At 37.3% G+C, this 23,942-nt stretch overlaps 1 protein-coding gene across 1 annotated transcript in view; it reads right to left on the minus strand.

Moving 5' to 3' along the window:
* spns2 (SPNS lysolipid transporter 2, sphingosine-1-phosphate) overlaps positions 1–23,942 on the minus strand; it is a 75,830-nt gene that overhangs the window by 37,550 nt on the left and 14,338 nt on the right. The window contains exon 2 of the mRNA XM_051894281.1: positions 15,000–15,065. Coding sequence (XP_051750241.1) covers positions 15,000–15,065 — 66 coding nt within the window. The remainder of the gene's footprint in view (positions 1–14,999; positions 15,066–23,942) is intronic.

Consider the following 23,942-nt stretch of genomic DNA (forward strand, 5'->3'; position numbering starts at 1 on the left):
CATTATTAGCTGGAAAGTGTCAGGGACACCCCTGAATTAAAAAGCTGTCTTCAGTGACAAAAAATTGCCTTGCATCATAAATGCAACATCACTTGAAGAGTGAATAATGTGAAACTGTATCTGTAGAGACAAAGCTATGGATCTTGATTTTTTGCTGCAAAATGGAACTAACTTTATAGGAGAGCTTAACAGATTGTGACATGGACAAGACAGAAACATCTTATGCTCTGAGTCCTTTTATCTCTGTGTTATCTAATCTGTAAAATGATAAAGATAAAATGTTTTCTCTGTATTGCTGGATTTTTATATATATATATAAAAACACATTGTTCTAATCTTTATTTTTTGCTTCTCAAGTAAATGTATGTAAATGTGGATCCACCAAAAATCTCATACTTAGAAGGTTTTAGATACATCCATCAGTGTCATGATGACAATATTTAGGAAGTGAGAGAGAAAAAGTAAAATGTATGTCAAATGCACATCTTCATGTGTGTCAGTCAAGTCCATGATCTGACTCTGACGGAGGACACACACTTTCTGTTCTCCTTCTGTTCTTCTGCTAGGAACCTTTCCTCTGAGTCAGTGGAGTGTGTTCATCGAACTAAATCATCATGCTTCTCTTAGCGGCTCACTCTAGCTTTGTAAATGTTTTCATAACTTCTTAATCTAATAATCTTATAGCCAAACGTTTAGGGTAATCTAATAGACAGACCTTGCCCTTCAATTGTGATGTACTGCAGTGTTATGGGTCTTTATATTGATGTTTTAGCTGAGATGTTTATAATCTGCAGAACATCCAGGGTTTATGTATATATTATATATATACACAATAAAGCATTTGAAGATGTCACACCATCTTTACCTCCCATTCAGTTTTCAGACTAAATTAATGGCATATTTGTGCCATGATGACAAGTGCTGTATGTTGTGCTTTGATCTGCTGATTACCTGCTAAAACAACATTAATGGCATGCTTTTTCTTTCTCTTTCTTGATTCTACTGAAATGCTGATGCGTTAACCAATGAAAATAGAGTTTTGTTTTTGTTTCAGCTGAACACACCCGAATATAAATACCAATGGACAATGACTGAGTCAGGTGATTGAAGGTATGCAGATACTGCATTTCTAAAGAAAAAGGGATGGCCACTCAGTAGGCTATCTCACACTTATTCAGGAAGATGCAGTTTGGTAGAATATTTATCATTCTTCACTTTTGAAAGACTATTAAAGTTCTTTAACCCTGTCATGAAATAATCAATACATGCAAATACCTAGAGATAAATACCATGCAAAAGTTTGGGTTCGGTACGATTTTTAAAATGTATTTAATAGAAGTGTCTTAGGGTCACCAAGGCTGCATTCATTTGATTAGAAATACACTAAAACAGTAATATTGTGAAATATTATTACAATTTAAAATAACTGTTTTGTATTTTAATATATTCTAAAATGTAATTTATTCCTGTGGTGGCAAAGCTAAATGTTCAGCAGCTATTACTCCAGTCTTCGTTTTTAATTATTATCAATGCTGAAAACTGTTGTGCTGCTTAATATTTTTTTGGGAACAGTTTTTGGGAACTTTTTTTCAGGATTCTTTGATGGATAGAAAATTGGCATTTATGGCATTTATTTGAAACAGAAAACTTTTGTAACTTTATAAATTTATTCACTTTGATCAATCTATGTGTCCTTGCTGAATAAAAGTATTCATTTAAAAAAAATTATTATATTTTTAATTATTATTATTTAAAAAAATCGTACCTGATCCCAATCTTTCGAATGATAGTGTATATAAATATAGTATGAAGCATATTGTTTCATAGAAAACATTAGTACTATACTATTTACTGTAAAGCGGTGGTTTTCCAAAATTTTTTCTTTTTAAATTGACGTGACCCATACATACAACCATTCACACGCAATCAAGTCAAGGTATAAGAATTATATATATATATATATATACAGACACACACACACACACACACACACACACATACATATATAGTGGCGTGAAAGGCAAAAGAGGACCAGGTCTGGAACTTTACATTGTGGTTTTGTTTATGTTTATGCAACAGTTTGTTGTGAGTTTTGTTGTTTATGTTTATTATGTTCTTAAAGTTACGCTTGCAGGTTCCCGCCTCCTTCTTCCCTGAGTCTTGAACTTTGTTACATATACATACATATATATATATATATATATATATATATATATACATTATCCTTAAATCATCCTGGTGACCCAGGGTTTCAAAACCTGTGCTGTAAAGTATTTGCTGTACTAACACGTCTGAAACCACAGAATAAACAGATACAGTGAATTATGAATGTCAGATCTATTCATTTCTCAGCATGCTGAGACAAATGACAGTCTATGGGCTTCGCAGGTGCAGAGCGACAGATGCTGAGGAAGCGACATTAAACAGGAAACTCTCTGACGTCTGTGTATACAGTATTTGTGAATGTGGATAATTGAATACCTGAATGTGTCTGTTCTTATTGTGCGTTTACAATCTATAGAGGCCTCAACAGAATAACAGAGGATGTTGAGTTGTTTGAGAGTAAAAAGACAGCGCAATGAATCAAGCCAAAACAAACAGATGAAAGTATAGTAGAAGCTGGGAACAAAGAGATTCAAAGCTCAGCTTTTTATGAAGGATATAAACAGAGGTCACCTCATGTGTTAATACAGCAAGATTAATGGTCCTAAAACTTACTGTTTTAATAAAACACTGAAATGCAATACATTAAATCAGAGAGAAAAGGATGGGTAGTTTATGTTAGGTGCTGCTCTAGAAGTACTGAACTAACTAATGACTAACATAAATAAGTAACTAACTCTAAAAATCCATCTTTAAAAAGGAAACTAGACTGTGACCTATCAGACGCTCTGATGCCATTACTAGCCGCTGATACTCCTAAACCTGCAATGGAATAGACACTAACTTACATAACTGTTTAGCCGCTGGAAACAAAATACACCATCCACTATCACTTATCATACACTTCTGTCAGTGTTTTGAGCTAGCAGCAAGGAAAACGGATGTGTCACAGCTGTGATGATAGAAAGCTTTCAAGTGACTATTACTGTGTTCTGTTCAAAAAGCTGATGACAAATAGCTCAGGGGCAACCTGTCCATGAATTAGCCGCCCACAATCCATCCCTCCACTTCTTCATACACAGAGAAAGAAGGTTTCATAAAGATTTTTTTTCGCCCCCCATTAGAAATGTGCTATTAAATCTCTATTAAGCCTGAAGCAGGTTTAATAGAGATATCCTTAAAACATGGCTAAATGGATTTGCATCAAACAGCTGAGGCAGTTATATCACGATAAGGCCAAAGTTGTGATAGTCACAAGGCCCACAACAATTAGATTTTTTCCTTTTACTTTGTGGCATTCACAAAACTACACTTTTTAAACATATGCACGTACATCATATTTTATAAGACAGGTTTGTAAAAAGAAAAAATAGGAATGTATTGAGCACTGGATGAAAAATAACAAAAAGCACTTTTATGTGGTTTACAGCATGCAGTATCAGTTTGAATTGGACTATACTGTTGTTTTTCTTTTTTCACAAGCTAACTGCACTTTTTATGTTAATGTGGTTAGAAACAAAAATGTGTGTGTGTGTTGGTTTGTGGGAGGGAGAGCGGGAACAGTTTGTGGATTAGTTCTGGTAAATGAGGCTGACCTGTCCCAGGTCATTTTTAGACACAAAAAAGGGAAATTAGTAATTAGCAAAAATGCCACAAAGTAAAAAAAAAAAAAAAAAAAAAAACAAGCCCACGAGGGATCTAAAAATGGATACACTACACCAATTAGAGATGTGATTGACTGTGCTTGTGCTTTGTATAGGCCCTATACAGTAGGATACAAATGACGAAGATTATTTTAATGCAGCAGAGCGCTTATGATTTTCCTGTCTCCACAATAACAAAGAGAATGCAGACAAAACGTATTGGTAAAGCAAATCCTAGCTATTCAAACAATCTCAGAGGCCAAATGCCCAATGTATGATGTGTCATAAAACTATGTAAGGCACTAATCTTGCTAAATATGTTTCGGAACAATTTCTGTTGTGAAAAGTGTTATTGCAACTGACAACTCCATCCAATGACTAAGCTTAAAGACACCCATAAACACATATTCTCACACATACACCTGCTGCATACCAATGCTGAAGAGAATACATCAAAAGTATGAAAAATATTCCCGTTTTCTGCCTGGATTCTCCTCTTTACTGTAAATCTGTCAGGGAGGTATTAGTTTACTCTGTTCTCGGTGTAGAATTGCAACAACAATTCCCCTTTAAAATGATGTAACATTTTAAAGTAAAACCTGATGCTTCCTCTTTAAACCTCTACAGAGGATTTCAAGGAAATGTCTCAAAATTAGTGTTTCCATCTAAGGATGTTTCTGCAAAAAATGTTTTGCACATTGAAATGTCTACAGATATATCTGATGGAAAGCTAAATATATATACAATTTCACAATTTTCACATTTAAGTTTAGTGCATAAATTCTATAATTCAAGGCCTGGTTTCACAGACAAGGCATAGATTAAGCCAGGATTAGGCTTTAGGACATTTAAGTAACTTTTATAAATGTGCCTTAGAAAAAAACTACTGGTGCGCATCTTGAGACAAAACAACAGCACTGACATATTTTGTCAGTGCAAATCTGGGACTAGGCTTAGGCCTTGTCTGTGAAACTGGGAGCAAATGTCTTGAAAACTACTTTGGAAACACTTATTGTGAACTGCTTAACATTTTTACAGGCCATTTTTATAGTGCTTCTGTCAGATTTTTGCAGTGGCATTTGGCATCCAGACAGAAGCCGATGTCATATGTATGAAGGATGTATCTGCGTATCTACCCAGAGACTCCACCCTTTGGATTTTTCTCACCTAACCTTCATGCTCATGCATACCTCCGTCAGAATTCCCCTTCAATGAAGGGCTTAGCTTACGCTTTCACCACAACACAAACACACAGGCCTGCCTACCCGCTGAACATCACCAGCATTCCTCTCGTTTACTTCATTGCAGACCATTTCAAAGCAACTATTTCAGGCTTCAGTAGTCTTGGCTTGCCGGTGTGGGTGTGTTTGATTTATGTGTGTGAGCGCACACATGTTTCTTTGCTTATTATATGCGAGTTGCTGGGTAAAGCTTCCCTGAAAAAGGCCACACTGTTTGTAGCTTACCAGAATTTAGCAATGACTTTTTTTTTTTTGAAACACCACTATTAGCTCTGCCAAGGTTCTGGGGTGAACCCTTACGATTGTATGACCCACATGTGGAAGTGGTGGTAAATGGTGTTAGGTTGTTACGCTTTTCACCACTCACTATTAGCTCTCAGCTGCACTTGTACCTTTCAACAGATCTGAGAGGGAGGAGAGGAGCACCGCTGATAAAAGGAAGATCAACTCAACACTTTACAGCTGAATAGTGTTAGCAGAGAGAGTGTGTGGGGCATTTACATGGTGTGTAGGCACATATTATGCACAGAAACACACTTTTCTTTGAAGAAACACAGTTGCACTTTTTACAACCTTCTACACACAGAATAACAGCATCACAGCCTAGTTTAAAATGTTCACTGGAGGTTTTCAATTGAATCCAGATGAAGATTTATTTTCAAAATTCTCATCGGTTTAGTGTACAGGAACTGATTTGGAGAAGCTATTAGCTTCCCAAGCTACCAGATAATTGTAATTTTAAGTACTGTAGTTAATTTTGAACAGATTTATTTTCTATTTCTGTTCAACCAGAATCTTTTGATTCCTTTCATTAAAATGACTCAAACTTTTCAGTAATGATCATTAAATGCAACAAATAAAACTAGAAACACTCTACATAATGAAAACATAGTGGCGAAAGGCAATATTTAAAGGCCCACTGAAGTGCCTTGAAACGCGCTGCATTATTCAACGTGTTGATGTAATTTCCACTGAAATAGGAAGACAAGATGGGACACATCGAACAGCTCCTTTTTTAAAATAGCCAATAGTGTTTTGTTTATATCACAGCTCGGCCAGAGCCGTTGAGCTCGGAAAATTTCCCTTTAATCGCTAAATTTTATTGCTATATATTGTATTGACAACTCATCAATTAAATATTTACTATCTTATATTCTGCATAATTGATTCTAGAGAGCATTTGATTGGACAGAAATTCTGATGAGAAGCTGAAGTGCAGTGTGATGTCATCAAAATCATTGATCCATATTGGCAGAAGTGAGAGACTGTAAGTTTTGAATGCTTATATCTTCTAAATTCGAATTTTGTCATTGTTTTGGACCACACTAGCTTATAGATAACAGTAAGGTTAACATATTCAAACTAAAAGCCAAAAAACTTCAATTTTGATATCATGGCAACTTTAAGTATTTCACCACAAAAAGATCTTGAAATCTTGAAACGAAGCAGTAATCAACTGTCTTAATGAACTGATTTACTAAAATGAATCGTGTGAGGCAATGACTTATTTCTTCAGACAGGTTTTTTATTAAATGAATCATGTGAAGCATTGAAACAATTATTTTGTGTAAACTGTCGAAACAGAATGTTTAATTAAAATGAATCAGGACAGGACAGGACAGTTCAGGAGATTGTGTTATTCCTCCTTCACTTCACTCAGCGCTAATGCTTCATGCAAAACATAATGTGACATTCACACAAAAAAATTCATGTAGCGTCACACTACACTGCTACGCTTTGGAAAAATAGCTTGTTACCGGAAAAGCTACATTATTGTGAAAAGAGCTGAGCCATTGTTACCCTTTTGGAAAATGTACTGTAGTTAAATTGGTTGCATCACTATTTTTAGTCAATTACTTCCCAATAGTGCACAGGAAATATGTCCTGACACTGAAATTCCTTCAATATGAACATTAAAGGCATACAAAGTAAACTGTACATAGGAAATGGAGCTTTAACAGTATTTTTATAATGTCCTTGGTTAGGAAGCAGAATTGAGAAGAGAAAAGATAATATCCTGTAATTTCCTTGCTTACGGCTGGTTAGACTCCGTGTTATAGCTGGGAGCTGGTGTGTGAGAAGCATGGGATATGGGCTTTTTTAGTGGGTGTGGAGTTTTCCTCTCCAGCCCAGAGTTGTACATCTAATGATAGGCCAGCATTCAAATGACAGAGTGTGTAAATGTGTGCGTGTCTATGCCGGGGTCCTTGCCAAAGCTGTTTAAACCAATGTGACAAATTTACTCACATAATGGTAAGTCCAAATGCACACAAGCCCTCACGTAGACACATAATATATCAAAGGATCACACCCATGTTCTCTCTCTCTCTCTGAATGTTCTGTAATAAATGATTTGACCTTGAGAGATGGAGCTGTATTGTGTGTGGATGGGTGGTTCTGTCCACAGGGGACAGAGTACAGACCCTCGCCTTGTATTGATTTGTTCATGTCTTCGTCGTACAGCAAAATACACAAAGTTTGTGCAACGCCTAATCTAATTCTGATGTCTGAGGGATTTTGGGTCATTGTCAAAAATGCTTTGTTGTGTTGACCACTGAGAGAGCTGCAGGAGAGCTTTTTACACGCTCTCTCCATTCCTGTCTTCCATGTTTAGAGGGAAACTGTCCAAACAGTGTAAATGTAAGAGAGGATTTCCTTTGTGAATCTAATATGAATGAGGCTGCCGTTTTTGATTGGCATGAAGCTCTGCGAGAGGGAGCTGAGAGGATCAGAGTGGGGTTTAAGGGGGATCAATGAAGCCTCGTCCCCTTTGAGACATGGCCTAAAAATTCCTAGTTTTTGCCTTATTCACACACAAGAGCACACAATCTCACAAAAGCAAGAAATATCCCAGTCATATTTCATCCCCAAGGTAAAATAAAAAATGAAATTACATAATTGGGCTGAAATATGACCCTGACATTTATTTGATTCAGGCTGATCTAAAGCAGATTCAAGCTGTAAGACCTACATATCTATTCATAGCATGTGCAGAGATGTGGATTTGGTGTATTGATTGCTCATTACCCAGTGTCAGAGCCAAGCTGATGGAAAGAGAAATTGGTTTTTATTTTTTCCCTCCATTTTCACATTGACACGGCTGTAGATCATTACATCTCTGTGCCATTGACAGTGGGAGTGATGAGCAGGGGCTGTGCTTTCCCTCTTTCATTTCCATTCCTCTCACTTAGTCTCCATCCCTCTCCTTCAAGCACATCTCCTGCTGTCTCTTTCCTGCTGTGGAATCCATTTATTCATTTTTTTTTTTAAATATTAGACGTCTGTCAAATTGACAGTGCAGCAAAAACAGCTATGTGTCTGGTGAAAAACCTAATGATACAGAGAGATGAAGAAAGGAGGGATATCATAGTACAGCTGTGGTCTGAGTGTGAACAGCTGATAATACACAGATACAGTAGCTCCACGCTGTCTAGGCCAAAGAAATCAGAAACTGTAAGATCCACCATTAAAACGAAAGCTGAGAAGGGGACAATTGTGGCTGTACAAACATACAGTGGAAGTGCTGTACTACAGGAGGCCGGTGTGTCTGTGGTTGACATCTCACTTTTTAAATAATGTCTTTTAATGGCTCATGGCTATGTAAGCCAATATCCTGACAGTCACAATCCACACAGAAATTTCTTCTCAATATAGCACATTCTTTGTCTGGGTGGATGTAGTTGTGCACCTGGGCTGCAGTCATTCACTTACAGACTGACTGGCCACAGACTGCAGCTATATACAACACATGCCCCAGACAGAGCGGCTAGACGGAGACATGGATGCTGCGGAGTCATGTCAGGATTCAAAAGCAGTGTTCGCTCCTGCAGTGACAGATGGGATAGGAGGCAACGGCAGATGCACACCTAACATGCAGACAAGAGCTGCCATCTTTGACCACAGGGCACTGACCTCTTGACCTTTAGAGCAATACAGGCTAATTAGAGTCTCTACGGTACAGTCAGAGGTATGAAACATATCGTATCATATTTTCCTCCTCACGAAAATGATTATTAGTTACTAATGCTCATATTCAAATCCCATAACCTTCAATATTAAAGTTTGGACATGATACCTCAAATCATGCATATGGTTCAGATGTTTGCTATTACTTTTCTAAGAGAAAGCAAATAATAAAATGAGTGAAAAAACTTGGATACATATATCACTGATACTTTGGGTGGGCTCTTTTGACCTGGGCCTATAGCCAACACACTAACAACCACTCTGAACTAGGGCTGCATGATTCATTAAAATAAAGCAGATTTGTTATGAGAAGTACTTATAAACCTGCTGTTGTCAACAAAAGAGAAGCTTCAAGGGCTCCCTGCGGTTTTCCACCACCATTAAAGCTTGATGGTTTAACATTAGAAAATTAAGTAATCATGACAGCCATGAATATTGGTATTGTAGTTTTACAGCTGTGTTGTAAAAAGATTATTATAATTTGAGCTGTTTTTAGTATTGTTTTTTATTTACTACTACTAATAAAAAATATATATATTATTATTATTATTATTATTATTATTATTATTTTATAGTCATATTGATATATATATTCACAAAATATAGTAGTCAACATTTGAAGTGGTGTAAAAAAGTTAATCAAAGTTGTCCTAAGAACTAAAGTTGTCCTAAAAAGAAGGTTTTAGGACAACTTTGATGAAAGGTTTTGATCCACTTCAAATGTTGACTACTGTATTTGGCCAAATCGTGCAATTAACCCTACAAACAAGCACAGCAAACCTGAAATGTTTGTTATCCCATTTTAAATCGCAATCGCAATTTCTACAAATGTACAATTTTCCCCCCAAAATGAGCAGCCCTACTCTGAACCCCTTTAGTAACTGCATAGCAATGCCCTGGCAACCAGCCAGGGGTGTGTTTCCCATGCAACGATGTAACTCACTGTTTAACCATCATAATATGATGCATCATTGTAGAAAATAACTAGCTATTCACGACTGTTTCCCGAAAATGGTTACACTGCTGTCATTTGAACCACGTTAGTTCAACAATATAGGACTGTCGTTAATGACGTCACACTTTTTCCCAATAACGTAATTTTTCTGACATGCTGCTTGTGGCAAGCAGGGTGGGGCCGAGAGCCGTGGGAACGGAGGCGCGATTGCTAATAAGCGATTGCTAACCAGTCCGGAGTCTCACGGAGAAGCTCCGGAAGGAGAAAAGGAGGAGTAAAGACAGTGAAGGATGAGAGAGGACCAGGCCTGGACTTTATGTTGTGTTTTGTTATGTTTATATGCAGCAGTCGTCCGTGTGGGGCGGCCGCTTTACTTTCATTTTCTTGTTTGTTTATTTTGGTCATTAAAATTATGTTGAACGTTCGTCAATTCCCGCCTCCTCTTTCCCCGAGCCTTTAACATTGTTACACTGCTGTAACGAACTGAGGACTACTACACTGTTTTTGTTCCCTGATGTTTTGCTTAATTTGATGTTTGATTCATCCCGAGTTCCCTCATACGTCATACTCTGGGGTTCCCTTACACATTTATGCACACGTGCACTCCTCAAAAATAGCACTGATTGTCGACATGCTAAAATATATAGATTAAAATGTATATTTAAATGGGATGACAGATATAGAATGTACTGAATGTTAGCTTGCTTATTGTGCCCAAGAGCATGAACTATTTAAGTCCACATGTCATTTTAACATGTAATTTTAACCACAGCTCGAGAACTGTTTGTGAGGCTGTTTGGGAATGTTCGTTGAAACTATGGTCAACTATGTTGGTAACAACGAAACTTACGATAGTTGGAGTTGGCTAACGATGCTTTTGGGAAATGCACCCCTGATCATTTTGATCATTGTGGTGGCATGTTGGGCTGACATTTAAAAAAAAAAAAATTGTTTATTATTATTGACCTCAAAACAAGTGCAAACCTTTTAAACATTAAAAATCAGTCCAGGTTTTAGATTGTGTAAGACTGAAGACCACCCACTGCTGCGTCACTAACCACAGACCACAGGAAATTTTAACATTCACCTGCCTAAAGCTCATCTCCATCCATCCATCTTCAGCAAATATTTCTCTTTCGGATGCAGAGAGGCCTTCCAGATTCCCCATACCCACCCTTAAAATGCCGATGTCACCTACCAAACAAAAGAGCAAGAGGAGGCCCTCGGGACAGTAATAACATCCAAGTTTACCCTCTCTTCTTTCCTCATTCTATCTTAATTATTTCCATTTTCTATCTTGCAGACACCCTGGACCGCCTGCAGGTATTGTGGCTTGCAAACAGTCGATTCTTTTATTGTGTCAACAATAATTGCTCTTTCCCACTAATCTGAAATTAATATCTCTTAGTCTGATAAAGGTTGTGGTTAAAACTCCACCAGGGCAAAAGAAATGAAGCATGAGAGAGCATTGTGAGTGGGATCAGATCTAGAAGGCTTGTCTTTGTTGATATGGAGGTGATTGACAGGTATGAGAGCCACAGGCAAAATCTCAGTGGAAAGCCCAGTAAAGTCAATATTTCCCTGATAAGGTTACATGTGAGGGGTCTGTGTGTCAATATCAAGTATAGACACACATTTGTCTGGAAATATGACACTGGACATCACTTGAAGGACACAAACCAGACATGTATCATATAACTAATATTTTACATATGTGAAATATTTTTGCAGGGACCTTTCAGGCACTGAATCTTTTGTTAATATGAGTGATCTTGTACTCACTGCATTAGATCAAAGATGCATGAGGCCTGAATTACCCTGCGTTGAGCTAAGGCTTGCGGTATATGACCTCATGTGGTACTGGATACTCCAGTTTTTCCACAGGCCATCATTCAGATTTACTGTATAGTTACTTCCTTTTGTTATGACAATTGCACAACGTCATGATAGATCGACTCTCAAAGAATTGGCTTTTGAGTTTAATTATATTCTGAAAAGCTTCCTCCTCCCAAACTGTCACTGTATTTCACCTCATGTTTTATGGTAGACTGCCTTAGTCAGCTATTCCTCAAGACATTCCTTAAGACATTAATCTCTTTATGCCATGTGCACTTTAAGACATCCTGCCACAGTCTGTAGATTTTGGGATGGCTAGATCTGTCAAACTAACAGATGTGTGTTTCTGTGTCTAAGAGAGGTGTACACTGCAAAAAACAACAACAATCTTTTTTCACAGTAAATATATCTAAAAAAGCTTGTTCATTAAGGTAAGTTAAACACGCACTGTGCCACTCAAACAAATCAGAGTACATCACAATAGGACACACTCCAGTTGATCTTACGCCATCCCTTCAACCAACTTTTCACACTGAGGTTCTCAGCCAGTGACCAGAGCATCTGAAATTTCGTTGCGTTGTGTGAAGAATGAGGTCAGACTGGGATCAGAGGCCAAACTAAACCTACCACAGACACTTTCTCTTTAATACAAACACAGACCACATACACTGCTTAACAAAGGGACTTCACCCTGTTCATATTTTTCTAGGTGGCATAGGATATGGTTCAGGAGTGGTTTGCTTTGATATTTTGTTATATAATACATAAACAATCATATATTTTTACATGCGTAACAAAAAACCTGCTAAAACAGAATAAGAAAACTCTACCAGTGATGTCTAGATGTGCTGTGAAAAAACACATTTGCAGAAAAACAATTTTCATCACTCCATTCCATGCTCCAGTCCAGATTTTGTTTGCATTATTCCTCCTAATGTGCCAAAAAGTCCTTTAAAAAAATGTTACATTTATTTGTTTGTTGTTTTGGGGGGTTGGCATATCTTGCCAGATTTTTGGTCCTCAAAAGTACCAATTTAACCCCTAGTTAGAGAAAATCTTGTCACAGAATGAGAGGTGCCATCCCTCTTGTAGCATATAGACCTATAATTGCCTGCCATGCTGTCAAAGCATCAAAAGAAGCACCGTTTCCCAGTTGAGAATCAACCTATAGAAACTTTCCAACCAGTCACTTTATGGTTAGCCTGAGCCAAGCAGAATTGTAATGTTTATTTGCTACCAATTACAGACTAATCAAAAACACATTTTCTTCAGTGAGTGACAGTACAGTCTAAATTGGTCAGCTATTCAGCTATAAGCAAAAACAGAATTCTTTCTTACTGCCTTACAGAATGAAAGTTTTCCATTGTATATCTCAATCATCTCTACAGTCAGTTATATGAGTTGAATAGAGCTGGATGTCTCTTTTAAAAAGTCCCAAAGCACCAACAAACTCTCAAAGCTAAAATCTAATTTAGATATGAAAACATGCTTAAAAGAAGAAGTGTAATATTTCACAATAAGTTTTTACTGTATTGTTTAAAAAAAATGAAGCCTAGTGAGCATTATTTCAAAAACCTGAAAAAAATCGGTAACACTTTACAATAAGGTTCATTAGTTAAACATTAGTTAATGTATTAACTAACATGAACTAACCATGTGCAATACATTTATTACTGTATTTACTAATCTTCGTTAACGTTAGTTAATGAAAATACAGTTGTTCATTGTTTGCTCATGTTAGTTCACAGTGCATTAACTAATGTTAACAAGATTTTAATAATGTATTAGTAAATGTTGAAATTAACATTAACAAAGATTAAAAAAAGCTGTAGAAGTGCAGTTCATTATTAATTCATGTTAACTAATGTAGTTAACTAATGTTAACTAATGAACCTTATTGTAAAGTGTTACCAAAAAATCTTACTAACTACAAACTTTTGAACGATAGTGTATATACATAATAATATAAATAAATTTATATTATATTTATTAATCATTTTTTCTCATCCTAAACAGTAATTGTTCTTCTCAAGTAAATTTATCTTGTTTTAAGAGGTGTACATTTTTAGATTTAGGCTATTTCACCCAGAATCAAAACATCCCACTCTTAAATACTGAAAGATTTATGTGCTGTGGTCTCTATGGGCCAGTTATTCTAATATTTTCAAACCAAATGAATGGGGGCAATAGATAAACATTGAGCTGGATCTGAATCCCAGACATCCCCGACTATGCTACTGCTCAATGAGCCTCTGTTTATGTGTGTGTGTGTACGTGAGCATGTGTGCTTGTTGTATATTCTTTCCTCTGCATATGACGTGTCTGACAGTGTCTCTGTGTGCACAGTCAGGTATGTGTGTGAACATGAACACGAGTACAGTTTGTGTCCAATAGGACCTCCACACAGTGACTCTCCTTCACAAAAGCCATTTGACGTGGACCCAACCCAGTTCAGGAAGTCCAACTTAACAGCCTCCAAAAACCCCCACCTGACCAAGCGCAAACCTGCCGTTTGAACACTGAAACCTCTCATTCACCTCCCTCCGTATACATGCACTGATTCCTCACCCACCACAAATAACCTTTAATGATGTCATAATGTGTTACACATCACTGTCTTCTGCATATAATGAGTGGACGATTATTAGTCATTTTTTAATTTTAGCTGTTATAAACGTTAGCAAAAACCGCATGCATCGCTGAGCTAACAACAGCTCTGTGTGTTTTCCAGAATAAACTAGTCTTTTCCTCCCATTAAAAGGAACCAGAGAGTGGACTTGCACTATTGGGCATCCACTGCAGTACTATTACAGTTTCCTGTAACAACCAGGCAAAAAAAAAACAAAAAAAAAAAACATTTACAGCTTCCCCTGAGCAGTTTTACTGAACCATACTGTGGTCTTTTTCCTTAATAGAAATATCGGAAAATCCATGTAATGTTTTTGCACTGTTGAATAACGGGTGGGACTCCATCTAATCCAAATAACTGTGGCAGTCCTCTGCTTTGTTAAACCCAAACAAATACTTCAAGCGCAGTCAATTACACTGGCTTTGGTGAGGAGGGAGGTGGAGCTGGACCACCTCATCCATAGTTTTTTTTTCACTACTTTGTTATCCCTGTCACTCCTGCTGCAAGGAGCTTAATGGATTTTAGTCTTCTCTTCCACCTTGTGTCAGTGATATAAGTCAGTGAGTCTGAGTATGCATGCTGCATGATTGCAAAACCACATAATTATGGGATTATGAGAGACTTACCTGTTTGCAACAAGCCTGCTCCGCTGTCACCAACGTCGAAGTGTTTCTGTATGTCAAGGAGGACGCCTGAGAAACAGAGACAGAGAGAGATTAGAATTCGTGCTCTGATGTAAATTTTGGCCTTTAAGCGCAACAGTTTGAGTTAGGTAGAGCATTTGAGTCATTTTTCTGAGAAATAATTACTGAATGAACTTTCGGGCATATTTTGTGCTAAGCAATTTAAAGAATTACAAATATTGACAGGTGTTTCTTATTTCATTTCCTTGTGATCCTCATGCACTTCTGATGAACACGCACTTCTGCTCTGGGCTGTTTTTCATCAAAATTAAGGATGCACTGATATTACAATTCTGGCCATAACAATAAGCTGCTAATTCTTTTCAAGTTAATAAATGAGTTTCAATAAATGAAACTTCTATGCTATTTTAAATAAATGAAAAATAAAACACACACACACACACAAAATTAAATGCTGCAGGTGCATTTAGGAATCTAAACATTAATGTACAGTATGCAAAAATGGATATTAATTTTGACATTTGATAAAGATTATATTAAAAAGTATCAAATATAAATCAAATAAATAATTTAATTAATCTACACTCTAAAAAATGCTCGGTTAAAAACAACCCAGGTTGGGTTGAAAATGGACAAACCCAGAGATTTGGTTGTTTTGACCCAGCAGTTGGGTTAAATGTTTGTTTAACCTCAAAAGTTCACAATGACTCCAGTAGTTACTAGAGAGTTATCATGTTTCTCACTTTAGAATACTGATCCAAATTATTAGTAATTCCTCCTGAAAGATTTGGCAATACTTCAGTCATTACTAGTGGGGTACCCTGACCTTTACTTTAGAATTAATTATACATTATGCATTATTCACATTAATTATGAACCTGTATATAGTAGTTCTTAGTAGTTCTTTGGGAGGTATGAAAAAAATAGTAGTTACTGATTAGCTAATAGTGAACTACCACTTTCAACTGATCACTATTACTAATTCATTAATCAGAGTTTCTTGTTAGTTAATAGTAGTTACTAGAGTGTTAATAATGCATTACTCATTTGTTCCTGTATAGTTATACATTAATGAAGGATCAGTATTCTAAAGTGTTACCGTAATTTTTAAACAATAGTTGGGTTAAATAAAACTGCACAGCTGGTTGGGCAAACATTTAACCCAACCACTGGGTCAAAACAACCCAATTGCTGGGTTTTGTCCATTTTCAACCCAACTTGGGTTGTTTTTAACCCAGCATTTTAGTGTAGTTTAATAAAATATAAAATTAAAAAAAATTAAATTAAAATGTCCTTCTGAAGCGCAACAAAGGAATTTGTATGTCCTCAAAATAAAAAAGAAAAGAGAAAGAAACAGTGTGAATATACCTTGAGTTGCAGACAATAAGGAAAGACACTGGCTGAACTGGAATGCGAGCAGGTGGCGTGACTTGTGTGACAGGAATGTTACATATGTCACTTTGTGCGGACAAGCCTGCACCTGCCAAAGTGCTTCTTCTCAGTACGTTTTTGCTACAACGTGCCAGTGACAAGTCAAAACGGGTGGCGATGGGAAACCGCGAAGAGATTGAGACGAAACTCGAAGATGACTAAAGCCACCACAGCAACAGACAAACAAATTGCCATTTTTTTCACTGCCACTCCTGTGTTATGTGTCTGTGTTTGTATAAGACCTTAAAAAGCATGACGTAATTAGCCAGGCAGCACAGAGAAGTTAATTGAGAGACATTTCTGCGGTATTAGGTGTTTGATCCGGGTGCGTGTGAATTGCGGGAAGCCTGCGAAGCGGATGTCTTCCTCTTTGCCTTTTTACAATCTTGTTCAGTGATTCAGAAAGATGTAACATCAGAGATAACGTCAAGCATGTTGGATCTCTATCGCTCTTGTCTAATTTCATTGGCTGTCAGTCACAGACCCTGTTTACAGCCTCTCTCTTGCATTTAGAAGTGTCTGAATGCTGTGTGCTTTTCAGAAATGGAAGATCAAAGCATATGTCTGAGAAGAGTTAGACAGTTAAAGAGCTCCAGAGGCTTAATTTCTCACTTTAAAGTGATCAAAAAGAAGGAATGCGGAGATGAGTGACTGATGATTTGAAGGCAGCAACACGAAAGCTGCAATTACACTAAAAAGGGAGTAATGCCCTGATCAAGAGCCCTTCAGATTCCTGGCCAACACACACATAACTACAGCAACAAACTATAGAGCAACATGATATGGTCAGATTAAACAAAACATACATAGGTACAAGGAATCTTCTAAAAAAATGTTGCTACTGAATTGATTGAAATCATTAATTCTTGAGATTAAGATAACCTTTGTCATCATGTAATGCTCGCTCAAAGTTCTTAAAGGGATAGTTCACCCAAAAATGAAAATTCTGTCATCATTTACTCACACTCAGGTTGTTCCAAACCGGTAAAATATACAGGTTTGGAACAACTTAAGGGTGAGTAAATGATGACAGAAATTTCATTTTTGGGTGAACTATCCCTTTAAATCTGAAATAATTTAATAACACTGTTAAATGTAATATTTTAGTACAGGGTTTTTCAAACTGGTTAGTGGGTTTATGGAAAGCTAATAATTAAATCATAAAAATATGAAATTAAAATTAAGAAATCATTTTAAAATAAAAACTATAAAAAACACTTACTAAAAATTGTTTATTTGTTTAGCTGCATCCATTAATTGACATAAGATAACCGCGAACACGCAAATGTGTTAAATTATTGAGATTCCTACATTCACTTCCAGCATTTAAACAGATTTTTTTATATATATCTATGCATAATTATGAGCAATTCATGTCTTGCTATTTAAGAGCTGCTAATGAACTTAAAGCACTTTGAAACCTGATGCAAAACATCTTGATTTAGCAGATATGCAGCCCGGGCTCATTGGGAAAATATGCCTATGGCAACATTTCTGCAAAAGTATATTATGTTGCTTCTTGTGCGTTTGTCCAGGAAATATCCAGGGAGTGGTACCAAAAGTGTATTATATCTAAAACAGATAGACATGAATCTGTCAACGTTTTATTATCTTGGTTGTTGTATGTATTGCAGCATTTCAGAAATTAAATTCCAAGTGGATGATGCTAAAAGGTTACTGCTTCGTTGAATTAGAAAATAACGTACCACCTACACTAAACCCTACCTGACCAATAACAATAACCATTTTAGCTTGTTTCTTTTAGCTCTTTTATCATGATATTCATTTCACGAGTCTCGTGAGCTAGTTTGCTACATCAGAAAAGCCATACATATGGATCAGGTCATGTGATGCAAGTGTCACAATGTGTTAGTTTACAAATCATGCACAATGATAAAACTATTTTGAGTTCATAACATAGTATTGTGCAAGGAACTGTGTGAAAATAAATTTTTATTAATCATAATTTTTGTGAACAGCAATAAAAGTTATAGGTGTTTTATTGCTACTAGCTGGAAATTGTAGTGAATTGTATGTATAGGTACATTTTTGCAAAAAGAGGCATGCTTTCCAGTGAGCCTAGGTTGGATATGGTGGGCGTTGGCTTCGACTGTCTTTCTCTATGCTCAGGAGTGGGTGGTCCCGTCCTCTTTCCATTAGTCTAATCTGAAGCAGTGTACTAATTACCTTGGTCACACTTCTCCGTTGCCCCCCATCCCTCAATTCCTCCGTCTCTCCCTCTCCTCCCACTGGGAGGGGGATCCCTGTGCCAGATGGTGCTGCGTTTCTCCTCTTTCAACCGAGACTGCACCTGCCCACCCTCACGCCTGCCAAAGACACAACCTCAACCACCACGCTCTTCCCACCAATACTCCCACAGGCACAACTGATTCAAACTGATGACTGTTTGGAAATATGATTGATTCAATTTGTGAAATATGTCTTTATTTAACATTAAGGAAAGACTTTTTAACTGGAAGAGACTGGTACTAGTAGGTCAGTGTGTGCACAATGTAACACTGAACCATTAGAGTAACTGTCATGTTAGTGAATCATGTTCTGTGTTTGGCAGGCGATACCATCCGTGTGTGATTTGCCCTAAATTCTTCTCTCTCTATCTTCTTTTCTGGCTCTCTGATAAAGATACACACTGCTCAGGGAAAACATGGCAACACCTTGAAACTTTTCAGAGAGAGCTGTCATGAAGCATCTGAGGTGCAGCAGTTCTGACTACATCTTGCATCATACTGTAAAATGGTAGGTGATGCCACACAAGGTGATGCAAATGCCCCAAATGGCACCAGTAAAATCATCGACCTTCTAGTGTCCGCCTTGATGCCACCAACCCTGAGGTGTTGCCATAGTAACACACTGAGGAGGGAAAGGTCGGCTGGCGATTGGTCGGATCAGACTGACTAAGGTGGATAAACAGATTTAGGGTTGTCTTGCTTGGCAAAACTTTATCTAATGCTTACATGGAAAAGGTTTGGCTGATATGGTCACTTGCATTGCATTTTCATTGCAGCTGATTTTAGAGTTGCTTTACTAAGATGCAGAAACCGCAACAGATACTAAGAGGCAAAAGAATGCTGTCCTGCCAGTTGTGACTGATCTATTGCATACAAAACACATCACTGAAGAGTCAACAGCCATTGAACGGAGTGTAAAATTCTATTACAACACAACGCCACATAAGATTGGCTGAGATATACTCAGTTTTCTAGATAAAGAAATCTGATCATCTAAAATAAACTTGTTTTACCTGATAACAGATAAATACACTTATGGAGGCAGTTTTTTGTTTGGGGACAAATTTGTCCTGACCAAACCTTCATTCATGTGGGGACATCTGAGGACAAAAAGACAACGCTTTGAATATGTTTAATAGGTATGCCCCCATCTAAAGTACGTTTTACACTCCATCTATTCAAATGCACAAGGCATTTTGGGATAGTTCACCCATAAATGAAAATTCTATCATCGTTTACTCACCCTCAAATATGAGTTTCTTTCTTCTGTTGAACACAAAAGAAGATATTTTGAAGAATATGGGTAACCAAACCATTGATGGGCCTCATTGACTTCCATAGTATGGAAAAAAAAATACTATGGAAGTCAATAAAGGCCCATCATCTGTTTGGTTACCGACATTCTTCTTTTGTGTTCAACAGAAGAAAGAAACTCATACAGGTTTTGAACAACTTGATGGAGTAAACAATGACAGAATTTTCATTTTTCGGTGAACTATCACTTTAAATATTAGACAAGTTACACAAAAGAATATTCTAACGAAATAACTAGTTCATTGTGTGTGTGTGTGTGTTCTATATTATTAATTTTGAAATATGTGTTGATGATAGATAGAATGATGTCATTTATTGTTATTAAACTCTTGTTTAATTAATGCAAAAGCCCCTAAGGCTCATTTTGCAAATTCCATTTAATATCAGTAAAGTCATGGACTCATGGATTAGAAATAAAATAAATGAAACCCACAAATTCAGATTCAAATAAACATTTGCTCACAAATCCCACAGTAAAACTGCAATGCAAACAGACTATGGTGTGAGAAAGAGCGTCTTTTGTTTTCTAGAACACTAGTTTCATTATCCTAAATGCTAATTAAACATTGACCCGTTCATGTAGGTCTCCATCTTATCAGCTGATTGGTGCAGTGAAATGGCGATATGCTAATGTCGACGCTGTTGCATAAGATGCAGTGCATATGAATGATGCTTTTCGCTATAATGCTTTCATAGTGACGTCCCCAGGAGACCCATTGGACATTGACCAGTGGACTGACCAATAGCATGTTTGAAGAAAGCTCAGAGGGTCAGGATGAGCAAATCAGTTCTGTTAATGTGTCTAGTGCTTTTTCAAATCTCAGGGGAGTTCATTCAAGTGAAGCTGTTTAATGGATCCTGAAAGCTGGAGGAGCAGCCCTCCTGCATTTGATTTACCCAAGTCGTGTGATGCTATCTTTGACATACATTGTTTGGACCCACTTTTGTCTGATCTGATAAGAATAAGCCAGGCTGTAAGTTTAAGTGCTTGTTTGGGTAGAGTATGTTCTTATAGAGTATGAGCTCATCCATGCCAAGAAAGACCAAGAGGTTTAAGTTTTGATATATTAACATTCTCTGAGGTGATTTGGCGATACGTCAACACATTTTTCAGTGTGTGAGAAACAGTCTATATGTATAAACCATCCATTCATTTGAACAGGAAGTGGTTCACCGGCTGAAATTCCAGTACGGTCAAATCCTGAAACGCAAACATCACCTATTCATCTGACAGACGCTCAGACAATGTCACACATTTTTCTTAGTATCCAGACACAAAAACTCATTAAGGTGGGGATACTGCATTAATGCACACAACACCCTGTTCTTATTTTTGCACACAGACACGTCACCGTATAGACCCAGAGGACTGTCTGGTCGTCTGGGGAGAGAGAACGAAAACGAGAATCATTGAGTGCTAGGACAGACCTCATTTTACAATCCCCAAAAGAGAGACGATAGACCTGAGCAACCCCCGGTGCTATTTCAGGGCTTGGAGAACTAGGTTAGGATAAAGGCATAGCAACAGAGGCTGGCCGTCCTATATACTGTAACTGAGAAGATGAGGTGAGAAGAAAGGCAAGTGGAAGGAAAGCAAAGCTCAGTATATTCAGAACTCTGTGGGGAGATTTTACTGAGAATGAACTGCGTCTAATGTAGCGTTGTCTATTTGCACTCACTCCACCACTGCAATCCAGATACCTGAAACAGGTTTTTAAAATGCAGAAAATGTGCTCAGATTCACAGCACATTTGTATTATGACAAGTTCTAATGTTCTTCTCCATTATTTGATCATTATTTGATAAACAACTGGTGCCACGATCAACAGAAATGCATACTAATATCTTTTAAATTAAAGCTGCAGTCCGTAAGTTTTGCCTCTTTGTCGCCATCTCTGTTTGAAACCTGCAATTGCAGCTATTTGCGGAATTATCATCTTTACATGGGTTGTGCCTCGGCACATCTCCTCAACGCAATGAATCTAATGTTTGCTGTCAGTCACCACACCGGTGTGGATGCTGTACTGCGGAATCACAGATTCTACATCTTGGAAGTATGACCAAAATAAGAATTTTCACCGGAAAATGTCATCTGAACAAGTAACATGTCTGCCACTTTTGTTCTAACCAACTGAGAAAAAAGCAATAAATCAAGCTGCCAATGGTGATTAAATCTAACAATCGCTTAGCTCAGATCACATCAAACTGTGCAAATTATTATTATTGTTATACTTTGTTCTAAAATTGTTAAAGTTAACAACATCAGCATTGCGTGACTATGTGTATTTAGTGTGTATTAGCGTTACCTGTAGATTTCAATTTCTGTAGCAACTCTGCAGTCCGAAGTCTTTTGCTTTTGACTACAGGTGAATCTCCAGTTGTCACTGATGATTGTCATTTGGACCTTTATGGATTACAATCCGCCATCAAAATGATAAGTTTAATTATTGCAGCTGCTCTGAGAAAAGGCTATAAATGATCCGCTGCCTGTAGCATCCTCCATATGCCATATAACCTTCTAACTGGGACTCCTTCATGTTAACAGACGTGACATAATGACGCAAAGACGAACGGCTGCATGCTCGAATTTCCCGCGGAAACCCACCATCCGGATTAGGAAACATTATGACAAGCTTACCGTTGTGAATCGGGCTAATGTAAGGAGATAGTTTTGGCTGGTTATGTACTTGCTCAAAAAATTGATTTTGGAACATTTTTAACCAACAAAAAGTTACATACTGCAGCTTTAAATGTAGTATAGCATAAAGATAATTACACCAGACACACAGTGAGTTTTAGCACGTAAAGATTTATAGTAAGACATAAATGTATGCATTCATGTAGCTCAAACAGTAGAGCATAGCGCAAGCAACGCCAAGGTCATGTGTTTGAGGGAATGCATGAACTGATAAAATGACTTGAATGCAATGCAATTCACTTTGTTTAAAAGCATCTGCTAAATGCATAATGCATGTAAACTTACATTATAAAAGATTGCAGATGGTTAGTCGGAGGGTTTTGCGTTGCAGTACTGCATGTAAAAGAGGCAATCATTTTGAATGATGGTACCTTTTGCAAGTGTGTGTTGTTTTAGCACCCGATTAACTAAAGTAGCGATCATCAAATTCAAAGCACAATTCATATTATCCTCTATCATTTGATGAATTACTGCTGCCATGTTCAATAGATACAATGAATGCACAAAAATCTCCTTCAGATTAACACAATGCAGGAAAAAGCTAAATCTACTATAAGATTAATGTACATAAAAAGGTGTATTTGTTTAGTAATAAACAAAAACTAAAACAAGAAAATGTACTTTGAATGTTATAATTTAGTACCTGGTTAAACTGGATTGTAGATGGTTAGTAAATAAGATGCAGGGTTTTGTTCTGCAGTACTGCATGGCACAACTGTTTCAAATTTGCCCCTGTGTGTGTGTGTGTGTGTGTGTGTGTGGTAGGTCAAACTGCAGTACAAATGTACATTTCCATATCCTGTGTAATGCTACTCTTTGCGGTAAGAGAATGTTTCCTCTCTGCTCTGTTATGAAGTTCTCTCCCTCATTCTTTTCATTCTACTAAACCACTGGTACACTGTTCGGCTGCTGACACATCCTTAAGCTCTCTTCCTCCTATTTTCTTTTCCTCCTTTCCCATCCCCTTCTCTGCTTCTCTCATCAGCTAGGGGTGATCCTTCTTAAAGTGTCACAGGAATCGATGTAACAACACCTCAGCACGGAGAAGCTACACATGTGCGAAAGCGAGAAAAAGACTGTTCCCATGTTAACCCTTCTCAGTTTCTCTGCAAAATGTCTGCCCTCTTACACTGAGCCAAACCTTTGAGAGTGCAGTGGCAGGGTAAGAGCTGACCACAAATATGCTGGTCTGTTCTTGGCGAGCTCCTGATCGCCGGGTTCATCGATATCCCG

The sequence above is a fragment of the Ctenopharyngodon idella genome, chromosome 5 (assembly GCF_019924925.1).
Source record: "Ctenopharyngodon idella isolate HZGC_01 chromosome 5, HZGC01, whole genome shotgun sequence".
In the NCBI taxonomy this organism is placed as follows: Eukaryota; Metazoa; Chordata; class Actinopteri; order Cypriniformes; family Xenocyprididae; genus Ctenopharyngodon; species Ctenopharyngodon idella.